This window comes from Oncorhynchus kisutch, linkage group LG20 (assembly GCF_002021735.2).
Source record: "Oncorhynchus kisutch isolate 150728-3 linkage group LG20, Okis_V2, whole genome shotgun sequence".
Taxonomy (NCBI): Eukaryota; Metazoa; Chordata; class Actinopteri; order Salmoniformes; family Salmonidae; genus Oncorhynchus; species Oncorhynchus kisutch.
Window position 1 is genome coordinate 17,381,869 of NC_034193.2, and position 15,823 is coordinate 17,397,691.

The window sequence follows — 15,823 nt, forward strand, 5'->3', positions numbered from 1 at the left end:
CACACCTCCTTCTCCATGCTTCACGGTGGGAACAACACGTGCGGAGATCCTCCGTTCACCTACTCTGTATCTCACAAAGACACAGCGGTTGGAACCAAAAATCCAAAGGACAGATTTCCACCGATCTAATGTCCATTGCTTGTGTTTCTTGGCCCAAGGAAGTCTCTTCTAATTATTGGTGTCCTTTATTAGTGGTTGCTTTGCAGCAATTCGAGGCCTGTTTCACCCAGTCTCCTCTGAACAGTTGATGTTGAGATGTGTCCGTTACTTGAACTCTGTGAAGCATTTATTTGGTCTGCAATCTGAGATGCTGTTAACTCTAATGAACTTGTCCTCTGCAACAGAGGTAACTCTGGGTATTTCATTCCTGTGGCGGTCCTCATGAGAGCCACTTTCATCATAGCGCTTGATGGTATTTGCGACAGTACTTGAAGAAGTTTTCAAAGTTCATGAAATTTTATGCATTGACAGACCTTCATGTCTTAAAGTAATGATGGACTGTAATTTCTCTTTGCTTATTTGAGCTGTTCTTGCATTAATATGGACTTGGTCTTTTACCAAATAGGGCTATATTCTGTATACACACGCCTACCTTGTCACAACACAACTGATTGACTCAAATGCATTAAGGAAATAAATTCCACAATTAACTTTTAACAAGGCATACCTGCTAATTGAAATGCATTCCAGGTGACTACCTCATGAAGCTGGTTGAGAGAACACCAAGAGTGTGCAAAGCTGTCATCAAGGCAAAGGGTGGCTACTTTGAAGAATCTCAAATTTAAAATATATTTTGATTTGTTTAACACTTTTTTGGTTACTTCATGATTCTATATGTGTTATTTAATAGTTTTGATGTCTTCACTATTCTACAATGTAGAAAATAGTAAAAATGAAGAAAAAGCCTGGAATGATTAGGTGTGTCCAAACTTTTGACTGGTAGTGTAAATATCTATACGTTTCCACTCCAAGAATGAGAATGGTAAATTACTGTAATTGATAAATGCATTAATAGAAATGTATGAAACTAAATTACAGGGATTAACGGTACATTTACTACTGGTGACATTTGTAATGGGGAATTGATCAAAATCTAAAATCAATGGGAAAACAACTCACGCAAGGAAACAATGAATGTCCAGCATCACTTCTCTGGACGGCTCTGACTTAGAATACGTGGACAACTACAAATACCTAGGTGTCTGTTTAGACTGTAAACTCTCCTTCCAGACTCACATTAAGCATCTCCAATCCAAAATGAAATCTAGAATCTGCTTCCTATATCGCAACATAGCATCCTTCACTCATGCTGCCAAACATACCCTCGTAAAACTGACCATCCTACCGATCCTCGACTTCGGCGATGTCATCTATAAAATATCCTCCAGCACTCTACTCATCAAATTGGATGAAGTCTATCACAGTGCCATCCGTTTTGTCACCAAGGCCCCATATACTACCCACCACTGCGACCTGTATGCTCTCGTTGGATGGCCCTCGCTTCATATTCATCACCAAACCCACTGGCTCCAGGTCATCTACAAGTCTCTGCTAGGTAAAGCACCGCCTTATCTCAGCTCACTGGTCACCATAGCAGCACCCACTCGTAGCACGCGCTCTAGCAGGTATATTTTACTGGTCACCCCCAAAGCCAATTCCTCATTTGGTAGCCTTTCCTTGCAGTTCTCTGCTGCCAATGACTGGAACGAACTGCAAAAATCACTGAAGCTGGAGACTCATATCTCCCTCACAGAGCAGCTCACAGATCACTGCACCCGTACATAGCCCATCTGTAAACAGCCCATCTATCTACCTCATCCCCATACTGTATTTATTTATTTATCTTGCTCCTTTGCACCCCCAATATCTCTACTTGCACATACATCTTCTGCACGTCTACCATTCCAGTGTTTAATTGCTATATTGTAATTATTTCTCCACCAGGGCCTATTTGTTGCCTTAACTCCCTCATTTGCACTCACTGTATATAGACTTTTTCTACTGACTGTATGTTTGTTTTACTCCATGTGTAACTCTGTGTTGTTGTATGTGTCGAACTGCTTTGCTTTATCTTGGCTAGGTTGCAGTTGTAAATGAGAACTTGTTCTCACCTAGCCTACCTGGTTAAATAAAGGTGAAATAAAATATATTTAAAAAATAAAAACGTGCAAGAATTGGCGGGAGACAGCTGAGCCATTCTTGAGAGACTCGCCAAAATCTTTGCAGGCTTCCTAAAAAGGCATAGGCCGACAAGCTTGTGATTTCAAACAATCCACAGCTATTTTTTTAAAGAAGTTAATGGTCCTTGATTTCTCTGTCATGCTTTCTGGTGAAGTATTTTGAATTATGAAATTTATTTCTGTATAGACAGGAGCAATTATATAATGTCGGCAAATGTATATAAATTTACTTTCCTATTGGACCCAACGCTATGCCATTTCTCTCATCTTTAATTTGTTTACATATGGTGTTTTCTCAGGTCCGCTGTTTAGAATGGTGTTTTCCTAGGTCCGCTGTTTAGAATGGTGTTTTCCCAGGTCCGCTGTTTAGAATGGTGTTTTCCCAGGTCCGCTGTTTAGAATGGTGTTTTCTCAGGTCCGCTGTTTAGAATGGTGTTTTCCCAGGTCCGCTGTTTAGAATGGTGTTTTCCCAGGTCCGTTGTTTAGAATGGTGTTTTCCTAGGTCCGCTGTTTAGAATGGTGTTTTCCCAGGTGTGCCGTTTAGAATGGTGTTTTCCCAGGTGTGCTGTTTAGAATGGTGTTTTCCCAGGTGTGCTGTTTAGAATGGTATTTTCCCAGGTGTGCTGTTTAGAATGGTATTTTCCCAGGTGTGCTGTTTAGAATGGTGTTTTCCCAGGTGTGCTGTTTAGAATGGTGTTTTCCCAGGTGTGCTGTTTAGAATGGTGTTTTCCCAGGTGTGCTGTTCAGAACACTGTTTTCCTGCAAATTTAATTTTGGTAAATGTTTGAAAATGACAGTTTATTGGCTGCCTCATTACATGAGTTACATGTTCTGGTGAGATGCATTATCATAATCTAACTGTGATTTTTGTCATTCTGAACACCGTGGATGGACCCGCTAACGTGGTATACACTCAATGCACATGGGTCCAGTAAATTTCTTCAATGGCCGGTAAATTAAAATCTTCCCGGTCACCTTGTCCGGCGCCACATTTTCCTAACAGAAACCCTGATGTGTGCCTGTGTGCGTGCGTGACAGAGGAGTTTTACTGTGTGTGTGTGCGAGAGAGTTTTGTAGGGATTTTCCGTTATTATTACACAGTCTGACAATAACAAGGGTATCTGACATCCGTCTCGCTTACAGCCATGCACAGTAATTTACTGTTACAAGCCTATGAACTCAGAGCGTACCGATGTGAAAAATACATTTTGCGAACTCACTTCAAAGACTCCAAACAAGGCCTCCTGAGTGGCGCAGTGGTCTAAGGCACTGCATCGCAGTGCTAGCTGTGCCACTAGATATTCTGGGTTAGAGTCCAGGCTCTGTCGCAGCCGACCGTGACCGGGAGACCAATGGGGTGGTGCAGAATTGGCCCAGCGTTGTCCGGGTTATAGGAGGGTTTGGCCGGCAGGGAAGTCCATGTCCCATCTCATACGAGAGACTTCTGTGGTGGGCCGAGCACAGTGCACACTGACACAGTCGTCGGGTGTACAGTGTTTCCTCCGACACATTGGTGCGGCTGGCATCCGGGTTAAGTGGACATTATGTCAAGAAGCAGTGCGGCTTGGTTGGGTTGTGTTTTGGAGGACGCATGGCTCTTGACCTTCGCCTCTCCCGAGTCCGTACGGGAGTTGCAGCATTGAGACAAGACTGTAACTACCAATTGAATACCATGAAATTGGGTCAAAAAAAAGAAGAGAGAAAAAAAAAAGACTCTGAACAATAACAATAGAAGGTGCACCTATGAATAAATAAGTAGAGAGATCAAGACACACCCGGACTGTCACCCATCTATGCAGACTAAAATAGATCGAAACCTAGACATCAAAAGGGTCAATACTGTGTGATTGAGTTGTGCATTTTCTTTCCTAACAGCGCACCTTGGCCAGTTTCTCTCCTTCCTCTCTCTTCACCACTCTCTCGTGTGTTGCATCAGCCTGTAAGAGATCACAAACATCTCCTGAAAACATTCTCTCCTTTCATCTATTCTCTGTTTCATCATCTACTCACACTAACAGCATCCTCTCCTTTATTTTCTGCAGAGACGCATATATCTACCTCCTTTCACGCTCTCTCCATTGATAGTAATGCACTCATCATCCGTCCATCAATATCTACCTCGTTCTTTCTCTCTCTCAATTCATAGTAATGTACTTATTATCCATCCATCCATCCATCCATTCGTCCGTCCTTTCAGTGGGGGGGCTGACCTTGTTCCCCAGCAGCATTAGCACCACGTCCTGCTGAGCGTACTCATGGATCTCTGTCAGCCATGCCTGGAGAGAGGGAGGGAGAGAGAGAGGGGCAGAAAGAGAGGGGCAGAGAGAGAGAGAAATAAAGAGAGAGAGAGATATGTGACTCGTTTCAGGAAACTAGGCGTATGTTGCACATCACTGCTTCATAGGAGAGGCATTTGAATGTAAACAACTATCATGTGCCTTAATAACAAACTTGTATTCCATCTGTAAATACTAATAAAATGGGCGTGGTTATGGCGTTGAACTGAGCGGATTCGTTTTTAGTGCTCTCCTGACATTTTCGGCTAAACTTCTTTTCATCTCTTCTTTTACATCCTCGTAACACGAACAGCAATTTTATTGGACAATTTCAGGCGTTTCTACATCCTTGATGAATCGACTTAAACATAGTCCTCCTAAAACAAGAAGAACATCTTGCATCGGCAATGTGGTCGAGGCTAGGCCAGTTAGCCCTGCTAATTCAGCCAGCTCTACTAACACACCACGAGTCCGACATGACAACCAACGATGTGGACGACCTAAACCAGAAGCAGAACCAAAAGGGGTTTTGGAAGCAATCTCTGCCATGAGGGTGTTCTAACAGGGATTAGTGAGGTTAAACGTGACCTTCAAGCCCACTTCACACACTTGGATGAAGCAGAGCAGCGCATTAGCATGGTGGAAGATACTGTCGTCACTGTCAAAACAACGACCGAAAAGTTTGGAAAAACAGATGGCAGACCTTATTTTCAAAACTAAGCTCGCTCGACAATCTACACAGGTAGTCTAATTTGAGACTGGTTAATCTACATGAAAAAGTGGAAAATGGTGACGCAGTTGGATTTCTCGAGAGTTGGCTTCCCGAGGCATTGGGGCCGGACAACTGCGCATTGAAAGAGCCGATTGGCTTCTGGCTCATACAAGCCCGAGAAACCACCCCTCTCCTTGAGACAAAGTCAGAGTGATGCGGAAAGACAGGGCTATGGGCAAGGTGGTGCACAGGGACCAAGAGATCATGTTCTTCCCTGACCTATCTGAATGGCGCAGCAGTCTAAGGCACTACATCTCAGTGCTAGAGGCGTCACTATAGACCCTGGTTCGATCCCGGGCTGTATCACAACCGGCCGTGATCAGGAGTCCCATAGGGGGTGCACAATTTGCACAGCGTCGTCCAGGTTAGGGGAAGGTTTGGCGGGGGTAGGCTGTCATTGTAAATAAGAATTTGTTCTTAACTGACTTGCCTAGTTAAATATAGGTTACATAAAACTTGCACAGAAAAAGAAAAGGCTACGACGGGGGTCACACGCCAGCCCAGGTCCCTCAACATTGCCTATGGAATAGCCTTCCCAGCTAAACTACGGCTGACTTACAATGGATGGTCACACGAGTTTGCATCTCCCTCTCAAGTCGAGGTGTTCATCCCTGTCATACGTGAATCTTCTTCCTACTTGTGTTGCCGCTGTGAATTTGACCACGACTCTGGACTAGGGAGAACTAAACCATCTCGGATTATGTGAAGAGGAAAGCCCATACAATTGTCAGAGACTCCAGTCACCCAAGTCTTAGACTGTTTTCTCTGCTACCGCACGGCAAGCGGTACCGGAGCATCAAGTGTAAGACCATAAGTCTCCTTAACAGTTTCTACTCCCAAGCCATAAGACTGCTGAACAATTAATCAAATGGCCACCGGACTATTACATTGACCCCCCCCCCTTGTTTTGTACACTGCAGCTACTTGCTGTTTATTATCTATGCAAAGTCCTTTTACCCCATGTACAAATTACCTCAACTAACCTGTTTCCCTGTCAGACTCGATACCCCCTGTATATAGCCTCGTTATTGTTATGTTTTTGTGTTACTTTTTATTATTATTATTTATATTTTTTTACTTTAGGTTATTTGGTAAATATTTTCTTACCTCTTCTTGAACTGCACTGTTGGTTAAGGGCTTGTAAGTAGGCATTTCACAGTAAGGTCTACACTTGTTGAATTCGGCGCATGTCACAAATTGAGTTTGATTTGAATCGATTTTTGACTATTGGCAAGCTAAGTAACATTAGCTAATGTATTAGCTGTTACTGTAGTACTGTAGCTAGCATAACAGTTAAGTGAATAATATGAAGAGCTAGCCAACTCAAAGTTTCCTTATATTATTTGTAGCCTGTATGTGCTCTTTTTTTAAATATTTTTTTTAAACAACATTTTTGAGCCTGTATGTGCTCATCAGTTAGCCTGTTTGGGGTAGGGGGCAGCATTTTCACTTTTGGATAAATAGCATGCCCAAACTGAACTGCCTCCTACTCTGTCCCAGATCCTAATATAGGCATATTATTAGTAGTATTGGATAGAAAACACGCTGAAGTTTTAAAACTGTTTGAATCATGTCTGTGAGTAGAACAGAACTTATTTAGCAGGCGAAACCCCGAGGACAAACCATTCAGATTTTTTTTTTAAGTCACCTTCTTTTCAATATGTTTTCATGGAGAATCCAGAAATCTAATCGACTTTCTTGCAGTTCCTACCGCTTCCACTGGATGTAGAAATTGGTTGAGGTTTTTCCTTTGTGTAATGAAGAATAACATAGGTCAGAACGAGTCACTTCATGTGAACCTTTTGATAGAAGCGCGTAACCAGAAAAGTAGCGTCAGTCTGCTTTGCTCCTTTATTGAACACAGATCATCCCGTCTTCAATTTGATCGATTTATATACGTTTAGAAATACCTAAAGTTGTATTACAAAAGTAGTTTGAAATGTTTTGGCAAAGTTTACAGGTAACTTTTGAGATATTTTGTAGCGACGTTGCGTAAGTTGGAAGCGGTGTTTTTCTGGATCAAACGCACAAAATAAATGGACATTATTTTATTTCTGTGTTTTGTGTCGCGCCTGCAGAGTTGAAATATGCTACTCTCATTGTTTACTATTGCGCTATCATCAGATAATAGCATCTTATGCTTTTGCCGAAAAGCCTTTTTGAAATCTGACATGTTGGCTGGATTCACAATGAGTGTAGCTTTAATTTGGTATCTTGCATGTGTAATTTAATGAAAGTTTGATTTTTATAGAATTTATTTGAATTTGGCGATCTGCATTTTCCGCAAGCGTCCCACCTACCCCAGAGAGGTCAGCTCAGTTTCTTCTATATGACAGGCAAGATAGTTGAACGGTAGACGTCATGTTTAAGTATATTTTTGTTATGTTGATGAATCTCTTCCATTGGATTACATAAAACACTGTGAAATGCCGGCGAAGATGTTTAGCACCATGTAAACTGACACATCGGGACCATATTCATTCATCCTGCACCACCGAGAAGCATATTAAGCAAACTTAAGTCTTTATATGAAGACTTAAGTTTCAATCATATCCTTGGACTAAAATGATTGACACTCACGTGCAAGCCTGACATCAGCATCATGTGCAAGGGCCTTTGGGTTACGTAGCACATATTCAATGGCATATTTTTTTCTCACGTAGCCTGTCAATTTCTGATCTTTGATACTTTCTGGAGTTTATATATTACCATGGTATACTACGTTAACGCTATACAGTTGAAGTCGGAAGTTTACATACACCTTAGCCAACTACATTTAAACTCAGTTTTTAACAATTCCTGACATTTAATCCTAGTAAAAAAAACTGTCTTAGGTCAGTTAGGTTCACCACTTTATTTTAAGAATCTGAAATGTCAGAATATTAGTAAAGAGAATGATTTATTTCATCTTTTATTTATTTCATCTCATTCCCAGTGGGTCAGAAGTTTACATACACTCAATTAGTATTTGGTAGCATTGCCTTTACATTGTTTAACTTGGGTCAAACGTTTTGGGTAACTTTCCACAAGCATCCCAAAATAAATTGGGTGAATTTGGGCCCATTCCTCCTGACAGAGCTGGTGTAACTGAGTCAGGATTGTAGGCCTCCTTGCTCGCACACACTTTTTCATTTCTGCCAGCAAATGTTCTATAGGATTGATGTCAGGGCTTTGTGATGGCCACTCCAATACCTTGACTTTGTTGTCCTTAAGTGATTTTGCCACAAATTTGGAAGTATGCTTGGGGTCATTGACCATTTGGATGACCCATTTGTGACCAAGCTTTAACTTCCTGACTGATGTCTTGAGATGTCTCTATAATATATCCACATACTTTTCCATCCTCATGGTGCCATCTATTTTGTGAAATGCACAAGTCCCTCCTGCAGCAAAGCACCCACACAATATGATGCTGCCACCCCCGTGCTTCGCGGTTGGGATGGTGTTCTTCGACTTGTAAGCCTCCCCCTTTTTCCTCCAAACATAATGATGGTCATTATGGCCAAACGGTTCTATTTTTGTTTAATCAGACCAGAGGACAAAAAGTACGATCATTGTCCCCATGTACAGTTGCAAACCGAAGTCGGGCTTTTTTATGGCGGTTTTGGAGCAGTGGCTTCTTCCTTGCTGAGTGTCGATAAAGGACTCGTTTTACTGTGGATACAGATACTTTTGTACCGGTTTCCTCCAGCATCTTCACAAGGTCCTTTGCTGTTATTCTGGTATTGAGTTCCACTTTTCGCACCAAAGTACGTTCATCTCTAGGAGAGAGAACGCATCTCCTTCCTGAGCGGTATGATGGCTGCGTGGTCCCATGGTGTTTATACTTGCGTACTACTGTATTGACAGATGAACGTGGTACCTTCAGGCATTGGAAATTGCTCCCAAGGACTTGTGGAGGTCTACAATTTGTTTGTCTGAGGTCTTGGCTGATTTCTTTAGATTTTTCCATGATGTCAAGCAAAGATCCAGTGAGTTTTAAGTTAGGCCTTGAAATACATCCACAGGTGCACCTCCAATTGACTTAAATTATGTCAATTAGCCTATCAGCATTTTCTAAAGCCATGACGTAATTTTCTGGAATTTTCCAAGCTGTTTATAGGCACAGTCAACTTAGTGTATGTAAACTTCTGACCCACTGGAATTGTGATACAGTTTATTATAAGTGAAATAATCTGTCTGTAAACAATAGTTGGAAAAATGACTTGTGTCATGCACAAAGCAGATGTCCTAACCGACTTGCCAAAACTATAGTTTGTTAACAAGAAATTTGTGGAGTGGTTGAAAAACGAGTTTTAATGACTCCAACCTAAGTGTATGTAAACGTCCGACTTCAACTGTAATTGTATGGGCCATTTTACTAGCAGCAGACCATATGTTGTGGATCATCTACAACTATTTTGGACTGTCCATACTGTAATGGTAACGTTAGTCAGGCTTCACTAACTAGCGTTACTGTTTTCGGTGGAGGAATTCTTTGCTACTTTTCAAATGAATACTACGTGACATTTCACATATCATCTTGCTGGATATGCCTTTTGTTGTGATATTCCACATAACATCTTGCAAGATGTGCCTTTTGTTTAGTTTGTGAGGAGTAATGGCTGAGAGAAGACAGGAGACACTTTGTTTTGTTTAGTCGCTTAGGTTAAGCTGCTCCCTTAAATGGATCAGTCATCCAGCAGGCTACACTCTACGATTAGGGGGAGGTGGGAGAGAAAGCATTGGGTGTCTCGTTTAGGGAGACAAGGGAATGGGGTTTAGTGTTTTACTATTATGGATTTGTTTGTTCCAACAGATCTTTACATATTTTCCTCACTACAAAATATTCATGCGGTCCTTTTGGTTACTAAACATATTTTAGATATGCCTTTTTGCTATAACGTATTCAATTTTTTACATCTTTGGTTAAATGACTTCAAATGTAAAACTGAAATGTACTTTGTGGAATGTCCGTGGAGTTTGTAAACTATCCAAGCTGAAACAGGTTATTACTAGGCTTAAACAACGACATTCATCTATTGTGTTCCTTCAAGAAACGCAAGATCCTTGTTGAAGGATGAGCTATTTAAAGTACGCAGGAGATGTCAACGGCATGTAATAGCATCCTGTTCCTCCTCTCATTCTTGTGGTGTGACGGTATTAATTCACAAATATGTTCTGTTTCAAGTGGATAATATTATAACTGTACAGGTAACTCGTTTTGACTGAGCGTATTAATCTGGTTAACATTTATGGTCCTAATGATGGCAATTCCAAATTCTTTGAGAATGTATTTCTATTGATAGCCTCCCTTCCTGGTAAAGTCCTAATGGCAGAGGATTTTAGTGGACTCTTGATCCTCATCTAGATCGCTCCTCTGGTTTAGACACTTCCTACTTGAAGAGTGGAAAGAAATGACAGGATTTCATTAAGGACTTAAATCTATGTGAACCTTGGAGGACTCAGAACCCGGGTAAAAGGGAGTATTCATGTTACTCGTCGACATTTAAATCATATTCTCATATAGACTACTTTTTAGTTTCTTGCTCATTGCTTCCCAATGTAGCAGGAAGTGGATATGACAGTATTGTTCTGAGTGACCATTCCCCTGTGTCATTATTCTATAGGGATACAAAACTAGTAAAAGGATCCTCTAGATGGCATTTGCATCCCAGATCGTTACAGGACCCAGACTACTTACACTATGTTGGAGTGCATATAGATGTATATTTTACATTGAATACTGGCCAAACGTCAGCGAGTACCAGATGGGAGGCTTTCAAAGCATATATCAGGGGGCAAATTATACATTTGACCAGTTTCAAATCAAATCAATTAAATCTGAAAATGAGAGAGACAGCAATATCAGAGAATTGGAGAGGGAAGCTTTATTGGATAACTCTGTAGAAGTAAACAAGGAATTATTTGCTCTTAAAGTTCAGAATGAAGAACTTTCTACCTCAAAGGCTGCAAACAGCTTAACGAAGCAGAAACAGTCCTTCTATGATCAAGGTGAAAAACCTGGTAAATTGCTGGCATGGCGCATTAAGAAGTTAAATTCAGACAGAGCCATTAATACAATTCATAATTTACAAGAAAAATGATCAATCGATCATGTAAAAATAAACTAAACATTTGCGTCCTACTACAACACACTTTACAACTCTGAGTCTCCTGAGAACTTAACTAATCAGACATCATTTTTGGATGGTCTTGAGTTTCCCGCTATTTCAGAAGACACAAGATTGGATCTGGAAAAGGAATGCTGTTGAAATATCTGATGCTATTTCCAATATGAAGGAAGGTAAAGCAGCAGGTCCAGATAGGCTCCCAATAGATATTTAAGGACAAACTTCTAGGTCCACTTTTGGATATGTATTCTGAATCCTTTCAGCAAGGTTGTTTCCACCTCTCTCTAAGGAGTGCTATAATCACTCTCATTCTGAAGCCTGATAAATCCCCAACAAAATGTGAAAGTTACAGACCGATTTCTATTCTGAACTCCGACTCAAAAACAATTGCTAAAGCTTTAGGCAAGAGAATGGATAGAGTGCTCCCATATCTAATACACAAAGACCAAAATGGCTTCGTGAAAAACCATCAAGGTTTTCACAACGTGAGGAGAGATCTAAACATAGTGCATGTGTGAAGGGTCCCCTGATAGTGCCATACTCTCACTTGATGCAGATAAGTAATTCGATAGTGTTGAGTGGTCAACTCAAATTGTATCTGGAGCAACAGAAAACCAAGGCTTAGACTTTCTCTTCTTTATTTGCCCTATGACAGAGGGGGGTTGCAACTTCCAAACCTAAAGTGGTATTACTGGGCTACACAGTTTAGAGCTGCTATGTTTTGGTTCTCCAAGAAAGCAAACTTACCCTGGTCGCAGACTGAAATGCTGTCCACAAAAGGCTTGACTTTGGATGGATATTTGTACTCTGCTCCCTTTAAGAAACTAAAGAATGATACTACTAATCACTTCGTTAAAAACATCCTAACTATATGGCACGAAGTATAGCAATATCTGATCCCCTGTATTATCCAGTTTTACACCAATTTGGGGCAATAACAATTTCATAACAGGTAAAAATGACTTTGGGTTTAAAGTAATGGATTTATACAATGAAAAAGGGATCATGTCATTTGAAGAACTAAAGGGAAGATTTAATTTACCACAAAAGCATTTAGTCAAATACTTCCAATTGAGAAGCTTTATTTTTTCCATTCTAAAACAATCTGCCCTACAACCTCCTTTGACCACTTTAGAAACGCTCTCTGTTAATATGTGCTATGGGAGAATGGCTGCTACTCATAGACAACTCTGATAGTAAGAGACTTCAGTGGATACAAGATATTCAGGAAGATGTTTCAACAGAGGACCGGGGTATGATATGCTCTAGAGCTTAGATACAGACAATAAACACCCACCTGAGAATGTTGCTTTTAAGCTCCACAAATTTGACCGTAATATCCCAGACCTGTGTGTTAAATGTAACACGCATTTTTGAACATTGTATCATTGCCTGTGGGAATGTGCTGAGATACAAAAGTTTTGGAGCTCAGTACTGCACTATACCTCTACTCCAATATCTCCAATCCCTAAACGTTGCATCCTAAATCTTTACCCAGGGAATATCACTTTACATAGGAGAGAAATGAAAATGGTTGACCTCTGTCTATTACAAGCTTGATGTTCAATTGCTCTCCACTGGAAGTATGTCAGTTCCCCCTCACTTGGTCATTGGTTAAAATAATTAACGTCAAGCCTGGCTCTTGAAAAAAAAAGTACAATTGTTAAATTACGAGTCTAGTTGGTTTAGCCACGGAAAAAGCCAGGAACCTTCCCGCTAGCCATGATTGTCTGAGATAATGGATGGGCTGGACATGCCAGGGGATGAGTTTGGATTGGTCTGCCATGTAGCATGCTTCTGTCTATAACGTGAGCTGGTCAGTATGTGTTGAAAGTCCTTTCTACAGTGCCGTTTTTGAAAGATATAACAGACATCGATAACTACACAAGTGTTGCAACTTTTCTCAACAACATCGATGCCCTGAATTTAGCAGGAGCTATCCACAGATCATTTGGAAAAAGTGATGGGCTACTTTCTGACACGTTAATATGTAAAGGACCTTATATTTTAACTAACAAATGATTGGTGAATATGCATACAAATCACATGTAGCCTATCTGTCTTCAGCCAAAATAAATGTTGGGGAGTTTCAAAGAAGAGAAAGTGCACGATGGTGTGATCACATCCAACGTGGATAAAAAAAACTACTTTCTGATATGATCCTACAGAGATTCCTCCAGGTCAGATGTGTTATTTCTTTACATGATCGTACAGAGCAGATTTGATTCCCTCTATAGCAAAACAATTATGACATAGGCTCTGTTTAATTTTTTTTTTAAACGTTCTTGTTATATGACAGAGGTTCCATCCATTTGTGACACTCAAAATATCTCTTCTATTTTATTCTGTTATCTTCCATTATATTAATTCTAACTCTAAAATATAGACCCTATGTGTGTTAACTGTGATCACGGCATGAGGATGTATGCTACCGCGTCACTATGTATGCTAACCGCGTCACTATGTATGCTAACCGCGTCACTATGTATGCTAACTGCGTCACTATGTATGCTAACCGCATCACTATGTATGCTATCCGCGTCACTATGTATGCTAACCGCGTCACTATGTATGCTAACCGCGTCACTATGTATGCTAACCGCGTCACTATGTATGCTAACCGCGTCACTATGTATGCTAACCGAGTGAATTTTGGAACGCATCCTCATTTTTATTTATTTTATTTTATTTAACCTTTATTTAACTAGGCAAGTCAGTTAAGAACACATTCTTATTTACAATGATGGCCAACTTGTAAAGCCCCCTGGCCAAACCCTCCCGCAACCCAAACGATACAGGGCCAATTGTGCGCCGATCTATGGGACTCCCAATCACTGCTGGTTGTGATACTCCCGTGATCGAACCTGGGTCTGTAGTGACACCTCTAGCACTGCGACGGGAGGCTAATTGCTAATGAATGTGAATAAATGAAAGTAGTGGAAGGTCTGAATTTAAACAAGAGGAATTTAGAACATGCAGCTGTCAGGTTACCTTGACAACGGTTGCAACAACAGGGTCAATGTTAAATGTCTCTTTCTCCTTCCCAACAAAAGCAATGGCTATATAAAAGGTGAATGCTGACAAGAAAGAGGTAAATAAAAATAGGGCTGTTTGAAAGAAACAGTTGTCACCCCTGTTCTCAGTCTGAGTAGTGCACTACTAGCATCTTCCTTTCTCCTCCCCCACAATATGTCTTATTTCAAATACAGGTTAGTGGTCCCTGGCCGCCCTTTTAGCTATTCTGGTTAAATAGAGGTTAGTGTCTCTGGGGAACCATGATAGATTTCATGAAGGAAACCAGTCAAACACGCCACCATTACTCCTTCTATGAATCCCTCTGTTTACACACCTCCCTCTCCATCATTTCATTATCTGTGCATTAGGATGGTCCACTCCATCAGGATGGTCCACTCAATCTTTTCTCTCTCTTCTATTCACTCTCCATCTTGCTTTCTCTCCCTCTACTCTGTCTCTCTCATCTAAGGCAGCTCCAATCATCCGTGCTTCATGTCCCGGTCTTCCTACGGTCTGATTGGGAGTCTCAGGCACACCTGAAAGCAGTAGAGGCTTATGGGACACACTCTGTGACACTGTTCCTGTGATTAGTTGTGATGGCAGGAGGCTGAATAGAGGGAGAGGGAGATGAGAAAAGAAGTGAGTGAACACATGAGCTAGCCATTTGTCCTGCTGTGCTGTCTCCTTCTCTACCTGTTAGAGCAGAGCTCCATGTGAAACTCTTGCTAATGACAGCAGTGTTCTCTTATCTAATCACAGGGTGCTGGTCTACATGAGTGTTTTTCATTAACCCACATAATGAGACATATTGTCAGTTATGGTAATTACTTTCCATTAGGTCTACTTTAAATCTGTGGCAGAGTGATCAGTGCTGGGAGGGAGGGTTGCTTGTGTTTAGAGATTGTGACCAAATCTATCGCAGTGTGTCTGAGTAAGTGCTTGTGTGTGTGTCCACGTGCATGCTTGTGTGTAGCTCTAATTAACAGAAAGTAACAAATGAAAATAACCCCAAACTATATTTGAAAGTATACTGTATCTCTGTCTTCCATCTCACTCCTTAGTAGCTACTATCCTATCACTGTGATGAGACCGTGGATGGATGAATAAGCAAGCCAGCTCTAACGCTCGCCTGGAGCATGTCTCTCCTCTACACAAGCATCAAACCACGGTTACCACGGTCATCGAGGGGGAAAGGGGGAGGAGGGAGAGGAAGAGAGAGGGAGAGAGAAAGAGAGAGGGGAGAGTGATAAAGAGAGAGAGAGCAGGGATTCTATATAACAAAGGAACAATAATTGATCATTTTCAATTCAAAAGGTCAACAAAAAATATATAAGCTTCTTAGCAAAGGGCAATTTATCAAGCAAGAATTTTGCCAGGACTGTCTGGGAGTGTTCTGAGCGGGGAGGGGAAAACTGAAAATGTGCTGTTATTGGCAGAGGTTTGGAACTCTCTCTCTTATTGGTCTAT

General features: G+C 41.1%; 1 protein-coding gene across 1 annotated transcript in view; it reads right to left on the minus strand.

Annotated features, from left to right (window-relative positions):
• Nucleotides 1-15,823, minus strand: part of rab26 (RAB26, member RAS oncogene family) — a 134,286-nt gene that overhangs the window by 3,206 nt on the left and 115,257 nt on the right. Inside the window, exons 6-7 of the mRNA XM_020454451.2 lie at nucleotides 4,391-4,456; nucleotides 4,061-4,117 (exon numbers count right to left, since the gene is read on the minus strand). Of these exons, the coding sequence (XP_020310040.1) occupies nucleotides 4,061-4,117; nucleotides 4,391-4,456 (123 nt within the window). The remainder of the gene's footprint in view (nucleotides 1-4,060; nucleotides 4,118-4,390; nucleotides 4,457-15,823) is intronic.